At 40.6% G+C, this 12,444-nt stretch overlaps 1 protein-coding gene across 6 annotated transcripts in view; it reads left to right on the forward strand.

Moving 5' to 3' along the window:
• LOC136695523 (intermembrane lipid transfer protein VPS13B-like) overlaps positions 1–12,444 on the forward strand; it is a 175,053-nt gene that overhangs the window by 91,689 nt on the left and 70,920 nt on the right. For 4 of the 6 annotated variants that reach the window (XM_066669683.1, XM_066669758.1, XM_066669840.1 and 1 more), the window contains exons 23-27: positions 5,902–6,136; positions 6,594–6,832; positions 7,691–7,897; positions 9,745–9,913; positions 11,460–11,574. In XM_066669683.1, the coding sequence (XP_066525780.1) occupies positions 5,902–6,136; positions 6,594–6,832; positions 7,691–7,897; positions 9,745–9,913; positions 11,460–11,574 (965 nt within the window). Of the gene's footprint in view, positions 1–5,901; positions 6,137–6,593; positions 6,833–7,690; positions 7,898–9,744; positions 9,914–11,459; positions 11,575–12,023; positions 12,091–12,444 lie in introns of all 6 variants that reach the window. The other 2 variants (XM_066669991.1, XM_066670024.1) reach the window with 1 other exon arrangement.

Consider the following 12,444-nt stretch of genomic DNA (forward strand, 5'->3'; position numbering starts at 1 on the left):
CCCCAATCCTACCCCCGCCCCATCAGACGATGGAATTTTCAAGATTTGTGATTACAGTTCAGGGTTTTTTTTTTGGTAAATTGGGCTTAAATACCTAATCAGCTGAGAGCTAAATTATTATTATTGCTCTTCACCTCAGTACAGTATAGCCTCTGGTCCCCTGTGCTAGCTTTTGTCCCTTAAATATAAATATACACTTGTAGCTCACAAAGATCTATTAGGATCTTTTGCTAAATGTGTTTTGTGTGATTTGTCCAGTGTAATCTGCAAAAATGTGTATGAGGATTTGCACTGAATGTGCTCTTAGGCTTAGGTTTTTGCATCGAAAGCCGGTCTGAGAAGAGAAAAGAGTCAATCAAGTTCTTTAGTCTTCATTTTTTATTTATTTTTTTGACTTGCATTACCTACTTTTTTGCTGCGTAGGAATCTGTTTCAACACTCTGATGCCCATTTTTATTCCCCATTGCTCACAGCACCTACACTATACTGCCAGAAGTAATCGCTCGTTGCCCCACTATTTGCAGTTATAACAGCGTCAACTCTTCTGGGAAGGCTCAGACACTGATGTTGAACGAGGAGGCTTCTCCCACAACAAACTCCCTCATCCATGTTTTTGTGGACCTTGCTTTGTGCACTGGTGCGCAGCCATGTTGGAACAGGAAGGGGCTGTCTCCAAAATGTTGGGAGCATGAAATTGTTCAAAATATCTTGGTATGCTAATAACATCACACTCTGGAAACTCTGCTTTCAGTGATTTAGCATTGTACCATCCCAGTGTCTTGGTATGTGTGCCAACTTTTAGAGTGCTGCCCCAGCTAGGTCTCTGTCTGCACAAATCTACCATGAAATTGTTTTTCATTATACTGGTCTCCTGATGACTGCTCTTAATCCCTGAATGTCATTCTATATAGTGTGTTTCTCTTATATAGACATTGATCCCACTGCGTTTAAGTCAAATCATAGGTTTCAGTACTACCCTCCTTCCATTCCTCACACCTGTGTTCAGTGGCTGCTGGGCCGGCATCTGAAAGTGGAGTGACTTTGGATCAACAAACAGAGCGATCAAAGCACAAGTGAAGCAGTGGCAGTGGAGCTAATGGGCCAACCTGCACAAACAAACCAAGCCAGCACTGCCCTGCATGGTTTATTTTCCCTCATTGCCACCTTAGCCGTCAAGGCCATGAGCATTCATCAGCTTCTGTAAGCAGCTAGGACTTGTATGTGTGTGTTTAGGTGGGTGTGGGTGGTGGGGGCGGAGGGTACATAACTTGCGTGTGTGAGTGCCTGCTATAACCAGGGCAACAATGTAGACTGTCAAATTTATGAATCGATCTGTCTTATGAAGCAGACACTGATAATCTTTTTAGCATGATCAGACGGTTTTCTCTGAGGGCAGGATACCTCTCATCTCCTGGGCCTTCCTCTTGTTCGCTCTCTCCTCTGTCTCTCCTTACTTCATGATTCTCACTAACTTACTCGCAAACTTGTGCACCCCAGATACCACTATTGGGCACGGTGTATTCACAAGTTACTCAGAGCTTCGTGGAGGTGCTTTAATTTGAAATAAAAAGCTGAGAACATGAACTGTAGCTTCACCACACGTGTTGTAAACAGGTTGTTGACGTGCGTTAGGTTGGTTAAAGGTTCATTCAGTACTTTTATGTTGATGAGAAGCAGGGTCCTGGGAGCATAGTGTTTATATATTTATACATATATTTATTCATTCATTCATTCTGTAGAGCCTGATTACGGTTGAAGTGGACTTTTGCATTTCCCACCACTAATAGAATAAATAAATAAATACACACAAACATAATAGGGGTGGGCGATATGGCCCTTAAACAATATCACAATATTTCACAATAATAGTTTTTTGGCAACATGATAAAACACTGAAAAATACATTTATTAATTATTGCAACAACATAATAACAAAATAAATGTTATTTATATTAATGAAATTAAATTAACTGTATTTCATATATAATCTGTAATCTGTAACCACACCCCCTCCACAAGACTGTCACCACCTTTTCTGGAGCAAAATCCTCCGGCTCAGAGCCACTTTCCACCATAAATACCTGTGACTATGTGACTCAGATAAAGAACGTACACCTTATTATGGGATGTCATTACGTAAAAAAGTCATTGTGAACGATACAATATGGCACAACCCTAATATATACACGCACGCACACACACCGAACCTTAGTTTAAAAAACTGAATACCTATCCAAAGAACAATTATCTGAATATTCGGGGCCTGCCGTGTCCTCATTGTTTCTATAGATCAGTGTTCAGGTTCTCTTTTTTTGCCTATTTTAATAAGTGTGTGGCCAGTGGCAGGCCTCAGTGCTTTCATTTCTGAACAGAAAGCTTTTGATGAAAGTGGTGATGTGAGAGAGCAATTATGCTGTGAGGGATTTACCAGAAATTCTCACCTACTTTTTCGACAGAAACAAGAGTGCACAGCAGATTTGTTCAGAACACCCTGAGGGCAGATTGCGTCTGCAAACATCATAGTCTTCAACAAACTACAACGTCATATGAAATTCATCACAAATGCATGCTTCTCAGTGTGAAACAAAGCTTATAATAATCATTGTGTTCAATGCCATTTAACAGCTTTGTTCATTTATAAATGACTTTTACAGCTTTAGAGGTGGCACTGGGCTTTACCCAGCTCTGTACTTCATTACTTTAACTGGACTGTGTGCTGGGGCTGGCAGGTTCTTTGCAACTCAGTCACTGCTGGTGGTTAAAGGCATGTGGAATGTAGAGCAGCAGGTGGGTCTCTAAACATTAATCTTTATTTCTACAGTCTGCCTATGCAGGTGAATAGAGAACTGCTTATTAAACAAACATCAGTCTGTTCCCTAAACCATATGCAGCTTTAACATTTCATAACGAGAATCATGGCTTGTGTAATGCCTTGGCCTCACATGCATTAATTGATCAAGTCTGTTTACGTTTTGTTATTTAAGCATCAGTTAGAACGTTTTTTTTTTTTTTTTATTACAAACCCTGTTTCTGGAAAAAGAGTGTGATTTTTTTAATCCGCTGGAACATTTATTTTTTTTTATTTGACTGAAAACCGTTGTGAAGAAAAGACTCAGCACACTTATTCATTTCCTATTCCCATACCAATACTGAGCCTTGGTTTATTAGCTGATACAGTCTTTTATATATATTATTTACAACACTATTTTTAGCTTTAAAAATAAGTTGTTGAGATAAATATTCACTGCATCTGCACATTCGTCTGAGTACCTGCAGTGCCTGCCCACACACAATATGTGAAACACCCAGAAGACAACCCAGTTTGTTTTGTTGTGGGCTCCTTAAAGGCTGATGCATACCCACAGTGCATGCCGATGCTACTTGTAGCGCATGCTATAGTGCAGGGCCATCCGCATTGCTTTATGTTCTTACCTCTTGCCCCACTGTCCCTGGCAGCGACATGCCTTTACAAAAGAGCTGGGGTCCAGTGGGGTTTCTTTGCACAGGATAGAAACCTGTTTGTGATGACGAAACATTTTGTATTTCTCCTTTCTATAAATAAGAGAAGTATCCTTGCACTTATTAAGACAGATTCATTATTAGGAAGTTTTCCCCCCACAAAGCAGATTCTAAGCTTGAGCCAAACACCATGACAGTCCCTTTATTGGGATTTGAGGACGCTTTAAAATATTTATTTAAAGTTTCTGTGAGAATTTCATAGCGTACAGCCACACGCTTTCTCTGGCCAATCAGTGATTGAGGCGCATTGGAGTCACCACTCTGACAGGCCGTTTCATTGGCACATCGCTTTGGCCTCATCTGCAGTAGACTCACGCCAATTTGGGATACAAATTGATGAATGAGGCTTGTAATGTGAATGTAGCCAGAGTATCTAGAGTCATAGTGTCTGACCTGGAAAGATGATATTAAATAGACCACAAGTGTGGAGAGACAAGAGGACTGAGCAAGAATGGCAAGAAAAATACAATAGAAAAACACCAAAAATGGCAAAAAAAAAAAAAAAAAAACAAGAACGTCTGCTCACTTACTACTTAATCCTCTTCAGAATTTTGGCTTTATCCTTTTTATCCTTTTTACATACTTCAGCATCATCTCACCCATTACATCATTGGGCCAGTTGTCAACTCAGATGACAGATATAAACATAAAGAGTGAAGGAAGTGAAGAACACATCGGGAGAGAGGGTGTATGGGCATGAACTGTTTACACTGTGACTATTGTAACTGATTTTATTTATCTCTGTTGTGCACACATACACTTTGTGTGAGAGACGTTTGTTACCAACATATTCATTCATTCATTGTCTGTAACCCTCATCCAGTTCAGGGTCATGGAGCCTACCTTGAATCACTGGACAGGAACACACCCTGGAGGGAGCGCCAGTCCTTCACAGGGCAACACACACACACAAATTCCCTTACACCTACGGACACTTTTGAGTCGCCAATCCACCTACCAACTTGTTTTTTTGGAGCGTGGGAGGAAACCAGAGCACCCAGAGGAAACCCACACAGACACAGGGAGAACACACCACACTCCTCACAGATAATCACCCGGAGAAAACCCACACAGACACAGGGAGAACACACCACACTCCTCACAGATAATCACCCGGAGAAAACCCACACAGACACAGGGTGAACACACCACACTCCTCACAGACACTCATCCGGAGAAAACCCACGCAGACACAGGGAGAACACCCAACACATTCATGACATTTTAAAACTTTGGAGTAGTCAATATGAACTTGTAGTCAGGTGTTTCCAAAGATTTTACCTTTCCCAAGTGTCCCAAGCAGGTGGTGTCTCTATTTGCACTGGACCCTTACCACTGCGTTGTAGCCCAATTTGGAAACCATTTCAATGTAAACTGCTCGAGATTCATTTCTGAACTTTAAGGTAAATCTTGTGTCACAGATTTTAGGCAACAAAGGTAGTGTAACAGTATTGAGTGAGTGCATATGTACATTTTCCCTTCCAGCAAAACTACAACGACTCTTCTCATGGAAAATAGTATAAATATAAATATAGTATAACTATATTTAGGCCAAAAGTGGAGTGCCTTATACTGATTTCCCTGTTTATGTGCATGAGTGAAGCAGAAGCAAAACAAGAAGTAGAGCCACTTGTAATATCAGTAGCCTGACACTAAAACAAGCAGCAGAGGCATCATCTCAGTGTCTGCTGAAAAACTTGTTGGCTGCTGGGAAAATTTTTATAGTCGTCCTGAAAATGAACCCTGCGCTCACCCAAACACACCAATGTCTCTGTTGCACGGACATCCGCCCGGCCCTGAGAGCATATTCCACACTGAATCTCTTTATGGTTGTGCTCGAGCTGCTGGACAGACACCGAACCGTCTTGTAGCTCTCACACACATAAACGCATATAGACATTCAGTAAAAGAAGAGTCATTGGTGGGTTTGGCAAAGCAGTGGCTTTCATTTAATTTCATTTCAATGGCTTCCAACAAATCTGAGTCATTGTCCTTCAACCATAAAACTTCTCTGGTCTATCTCCCATGCACACATTCCTGCTGATAAACCAGCGCTTTGGGAGGTTAGACTTTTAAATAAGGAATTGAATTGTATTTGAAGCTGAGCTTCAGTGGAAGTAAATTAAGTCTCAGCATCACAACATAAAATCTACAGAAGATCTCTGTGACATTTCCGTTCGGATTTTTTTGGGATGCATGGTGTGATGAACTTGAAGACCAAGGAATTTTCTAAATATAAATCAGACAACCTCTCTCAGAAAACTGTCACGTTTAGATTTTTTGGATATACATCCACATCCACTCAATAAACAAGATATATAAGAGCAGATACACATAAAAATATCTTTATTGAAACTCATTAATGCGTTTCTTTTGTCATAGGTGGAGTTGCAGTCATGTTGTGTGTTCATGCCCAAAAACAGCCTGCCATGCCCCAGCACCATAGTATGCGGTGATATCCCAGGCACTGTGCGCAGCTGGTACCACAGCCAGGCTTCAATGCCTGGGACTCTGGTGTTCTGCCTTCCCAAGGTCAGCGTGCTTAGTGCTGGACATAGGCCAATGGAACCCTTGCAAGAAATCCCCTTTACAGTTTCTAGACCTGTACTTGAAGAAGGTAAGACATATTTAGCATTCATACAGAATATTTGCATTTAAGCAATTCATCCTTTAGTAATCACATTTTTTTTTTACAAATGTTACATAAACTCAAATCTTTTAAATTCAGATCTCAGAAATTTGAATGTAGTCCAGGCTTTCATAGAGTGATCACACACTGCATGTACATTTATTTTATATATATATATATATATATATATATATATATATATATATATATATATATATATATATATATATATTGGATTTCCCCAGTTAGAAAGTCGGGGTAGCCTCACCAGCCCTGAGATCAGAATCCAAGATGGCTGCCTGCATGCCAACAATGTGTAAAAGCAGTGGTATCACATTTTATTAGCACTGTTATCAGCTTGTGTGTTGTACACAGTAATGTCCATCCTGTAAAGTGGTCAGATTTAACTGGCCATGTTAATGTTATTGGTTTGTGTTGTGTTTAGGGGATGTTTTCCCATGGACGGTGACAGTTGGCCAGTTTGGTGTGTACACATTGCTGGGGCATCAGCATTCTCTCTCCCTGCTGGAGCCAACGGGCTGCACCTCCACCCTGGCCGTGACCTCCCACAAGTTACAGCAAGGGGCCACGCTAAGTTCTGCCACTCCAGACTTCAGACACGCGTTCATCGTCTGTCTGCACGTAGACTTGGAGCCGCTTCATCTGAAATTCTCCAACCCACAGGTACAAAATTACAATTTACACTTCTGCTTGGGCTCTTTTTTCACATTGCTCTCAAAGTTTGTTGGTTAAAAGTTTTATTGGTTATACTTTTTTCCAGCAGCACTTAAAAACAAAAGGTGACTTCTTTCTAAGAAAAAACACACAATGGGTCAGGTCCCCTCTTTACAGGGAGACAAAGAGCCCTTGCACCATGGTGCGAGGGTGAAACTGGAAACTGAAACTGTAAAACTAGTTAGTGTAGGAACTAGTCATGATTGGTGACTAGATTTAATGCAAATTACATGTCTTCTGATAAACGGAAGAAAGCATTTAAAGCCTATTTTAATTTGCAGTAAACATTTCTTTATATAGATATTGGATTATGGGAACCTTCCCCAGAATCACCAGGCGCAAGGTGGGAACACACCCTGCAGGGGGCATCAGTCAAAATGTATTTTTAAATTATTATTTATTTTATAAAATTTTTTACCAATTTATTGACACCAGGTCTGGAAACATCCTCAGAATTTTATAAAAATGTGTTGTTTTTTTTTGTTTGTTTGTTTTTAAATTAAAATCGTGTATGTCACCTTCAAATTGAACACATTGCCATTGTAATCTATTGCGGTTTCAATTTCTTATTTTAAGACCAGAAGTGCTTTTTAGAGTGGGAAATTCCAATACAAACCCGGGATTATATCGCCATCCTTTTTATTGTATTTTCATCTTTATTTTGAGACTGATGTCATCTACGAATAAAAACGTAGATGACTGGGTACTGGATCCTGCTGCACTTAAAACCGTGTCCTACTGAGGCTGTATTCCTTTCATAAGAACCGTTTATTTTGATGATGATGATAAAGTCTCCCTCTTTTTCAGGTGCAGTTGTTGTATGAGTTATTCACAAGTTGGTGTAGTATCTGGGATCATCTGCAGAGCAGACAAATTATGCGGCAGACATCAAGTTTTACAGACCCAGCCCCACCATCTGCTGGACCCCCGTCTCCCGTCCAAAGCAGCAAAGGCACAATGCCCCCCGATAGTAGCACCCTCAGCCCCTCGGCTGATCTGGGCTCACCTACAGAGGTAACACATTTCACATTATTCACTGTTTACGTTGAACGAAATTGTATTATTTTTATTATTATTATTATTATTATAGATGTTGCCTGTGATGTCGGGAAGGTGTTCTGTGCCTCGTAGCAGGATACATTTCCATGTAAGCAGTGACGCTGTAACTAAAAAATGTATGATTATTAGAGAAGAGTTATAGCAGGATACTTTGTTTATTTAAGTTGGGGAAAAAAGGTCTGACTGAGAAAGCAGCTAATCGTATTTATACCCTAGAATATACACATCCTCATCTCACGAGAAGCATGAACACCTAAATTAGCATTGTGAGACTCCAGGAGTTCCACACAAGTGTGTTGGCGTGCTTGTGTTTGTGCATGTTTCTGGGTGTGCAGATGAGATCAACACCATTAGTGTAACACTGAGGGTAATTGCCCAATCGGAGTCTTTCATCAGTGTGGTGGAGAACGTGGTCTAAGCAGGCCATCTACATGTGCTTTTGTGTGTATATGTGAGAGAGGGCTGGTGTTGGGGGAGTGCATGCTCGGCTACGACAGGACCACTTGTGAGTGTTTGCTGTAGTGTGAATGTCAGTAGAAATGTTTAGTCCCGAGGGAAGCAGAATGATTGAGTCTGAATGCGGGAGCTGTTTGAGTAAGTCAGCCTCCACTTTCCTGCTTAAACACATATACACACACAGGGCCCACAGCAGCTGAAAACTCTCCTGACACTTATCTCTCCTTCGTACATATGCTAACAAACCACACACTTACAATCCCTTCCTCTCGGCACATTGTTTTGGCTCTCCTTGATGAGAACAGACAAACTGTATAGAGAAAATAAACCTGCCTTTGCCTACACACGCTGAAGGAATTCCACTGTGTACTTTAGAGCCTGTGTTTCACAGAGAGGTGTGTACGTGTGAGAGAGAAAGGGAGAAGAATTTAGGGGCTTGGGAGGCGGGTCCTTGTGGTCCACGGCTCTGTCCCTCTGGTATAGTTCCTGAAGTCTTGTTGCCTGTGCATTATTAAGGTCCAGAAAGACTGACTTTAGTTTTATATAGAGAAATGCTTCTGAGTTCTAACCCCAAGTTCAGCTTAAAGATGCTATAAAACACAGTAGATGCGCGCTGTGTTCAGATAAGTCTATGTTGCAGCTTGTTGAGAAAAAACGCATGTCCAGTTTTCTCTGCCAAAATACCATCCAGATTTATCAGTGACAGTAAACTGGCCTCTAGCACTTTGATTTTGGAGCATAAAACAGACAGGAAATTCTGTATTTGTTTATATTAACTCAGTACAGTAAGGTTGGTCAATGCAGTCTTTGGAGATCTTTGTAATTCATTCATTCGTTCATTATCTGTAAGCGCTTATCCAGTTCAGGGTAACACACACACTTGCACATTCACTCACACACTCACACCTACAGACACTTTTGAGTCTCCAATCCACCTACAAACGTGTGTTTTTGGACTGTGGGAGAAAACTGGAGCACCGGGGGAAACCCACGCAGACACAGAGAGAACACACCACACTCCTCACAGATAGTCACCCAGAGGAAACCCACGCAGACACAGGGAGAACACACCACACTCCTCACAGAAAGTCACCCAGAGGAAACCCACGCAGACACAGGGAGAACACACCACACTCCTCACAGACAGTCACCCGGAGGAAACCCACGCAGACACAGGGAGAACACACCACACTCCTCACAGAAAGTCAGATTATCTATCTATCTATCTATCTATCTCTCTCTCTCTCCCTCCCTCCCTCCCTCCCTGAAAATGGGGTTGTAATGGATGATTTGAGTCATAACCAGCATCACATAAATAATAAATACATTTTTCTGTTTATTATCAGGGCGACTCAGTTCCTGTTGGTGAAGACCCTACGTTCTCTGAGGCTGTGACACTGGAGCAGAAGACGAGCAGTATTGGGGGCGCTAGTGGCAAAGTTAGTTTATGGATGCAGTGGATGTTGCCTAAACTCACAGTTAAACTGTTCTGTCCAGACACCACAAGCAAAACAGGTATTTAACGTTCTCTTTTCTGGTAGCTGTGGATCTTCATTTATAATAGAACTGATCTACTCATGCTTTACCTAGAATGTAAATTTGTAGCAGCCCTCTTATATAAAGTTGTAAGGTTGGATAATAATCTGTGTGCGCGCTTGTGGTAGGAATTGTAATAAATATCAATATTGAAAGTTTGAAAAGAAAAAATTGAAACCCATTTTTCTTTTTTGACTCATCTGGGCCACCATACATTCCCTCGCAGAATAATTAAGCTCTGAATGACAAAACAGTTAGTGGTCTTAGCAACAAACCATTCAGTCAGTTTATTACCAACGATAAAACAAATCCTCTGTGTGTCTCCTTGAATATAAAAGTAAAATTCTGTTTATAATGATTAATTGATAATGATTCTTGAATGAATGACAGACACATTTATGGATGCAGAGAATGTAAATATCTTTGTTTCTTTTTTGTAGCGTTTTCTGAATCTATAGGTCATTAAGGTGTGCAAAGGGTGCCGTATCAGCAGTTGACGCTGCTGTAAATAAACTGCTGTACAGTAAAAAGTCAAGTAATGCTTTGGAAAATGTTACAGAAGGGCTTGCTTCCCACAGCTGACCAGTTCTTTTCTAAACAGAAGGAACCATATACAATTTTTCAATTTTTTAAGACATTGCTTACACGCCAATGACCACCAAGATGTCTCTCAGGAACAACTTGATCAGGGTCATGTTTTGTTCTGGTTGTATCCCAGATCCTCCAGAGAACTTTTGGTAGTTGGTTTAACAGTATGTTGTTATATTTATTTAGAAAAAGAATAATATTCATGATAAATCTTATCTCACCATATGGTTAATTACTAGTATTCGTTACTATATTTGTTTTATTTGCTCATATTTGTAGATGTACAGTCTATTAAAGTAAGTGCATTTAGTTGTGGACACAGTAGTGAACAAAATGGAATTCATCAGAAAGAATTTATTAATTTATTCTATCATTCATTCATTAATTCATTCATTTATTTATTCATATTTTGTGACTGAATTGGTAAAACAAAGATTAAATTAAAACCCAATTCATTGTTGCAGTGGGTCCAGAGTGTGGACAGGGTGTCCATCGATCACGGGCCATGAACTGATTGCTTTTAGTAATTAATGAGTGCCGTCCTGAGTTATTAACATTAGCAGGTTGAAAAAAAGCCCTTTTTGTCAAAATATGATTTTCACTTTTGCCATTTTTAGTGCTACTTAGTGTTACTTTCTGAAATTAGAGCCATGTAGAGTACATTTTCAAGAGGGTACCCTAACCCTAGCTTTAATTATATTCTACATATGATTCAAGGAGTGATTCCCACTCTGGGTGACTGTCTGTGGTGTGTTCTCCCTGTGTCTGCGTGGGTTACCTCCGGTATATATATAAAATAATACTGAAAGCTGGTTTGATACAGGGCCCTTAAAACTGCAGTTGTCACAAGTCAAAATCAGCCCTAACCCTTGCTTGAAAATCTACATTGTGTTGAATGTAACGCAGAGGTAATGGGGAATGATGTGCATGGTTTCAGAGATATGTGTCATCAGTGAGCTGGAGGACTTCAGTGCATCTGTGGACATGCAAGATGTTTACACTAAGGTGAAGTGTAAAGTGGGCAGTTTCAATATCGACCACTACAGGAGCAGGTAGGACACATGGTACATTATGTTTATAAGAGTGTCACACACACACACACACACACACACACTCACAGACACACCTCTCTCTGTCTTATGCTCTATATTTCTATCATGTTCACTCTTTCTCTCTCTCGCTCATGCTCTATCTTTTTCTCTGTCACTCTCTCTCACTCTTAGTCTCATTTTATCTCTCTCGCTTTATCTCTCTCTTTCTCTCTCTCTCTCTCTCTCTCACACACACTCTTTCAGTCTCATGCTCCATCTCTCTCACTCTGTCTCATGCTCTATCTCTCTCTCACTCTCTCACACCCTCTCTCTCTCTCACACACACACACAAACACGCAGTCAGTTTTGTTTTTGTTTTGTTTGAGAGAGTAACAGAGATGCACAGTCTCCAGTGAGAAGCTGTAGGTGGGTATGTGAGTGTGTACACACAGGCCTTGTGTATGTTCTAGGCCAGATGAGCGCTGGCAGACTGGCCGTTGTGAAGGGCTGATTCTGCAGTGCAAGGAGACAGCAGTGGTGAGAATTTGCAGTGTCACAGCTGCTCATCTAAAACCGCCATCACAATCCCACTGGAGATCCAAGGAAAGGGACACAAGGGTATTTCAGTACTGCCAGCTTCCACAGACTTGTGTGTGGATGGAATTCTCTTTGCAAAGTCAAAAGCCTTGAAATCTGTTTAACAGCAGAAAACTAGTATTGAAGAACTGTGAAATGTGATATTGCTTCATTGTTTAAGACGTCGCCAACATTTCTGGAATTGGTGATGCAATTAGCTTGTGTAATATCATTAAAAATTCAAATAAAACCTACTGGATCCACGTTAATTTTCTGTGCTTTAAGTGCATTTTATATTGGAAGCTTTATTATGAA

The sequence above is a fragment of the Hoplias malabaricus genome, chromosome 1, assembly GCF_029633855.1.
Source record: "Hoplias malabaricus isolate fHopMal1 chromosome 1, fHopMal1.hap1, whole genome shotgun sequence".
Classification (NCBI taxonomy): Eukaryota; Metazoa; Chordata; class Actinopteri; order Characiformes; family Erythrinidae; genus Hoplias; species Hoplias malabaricus.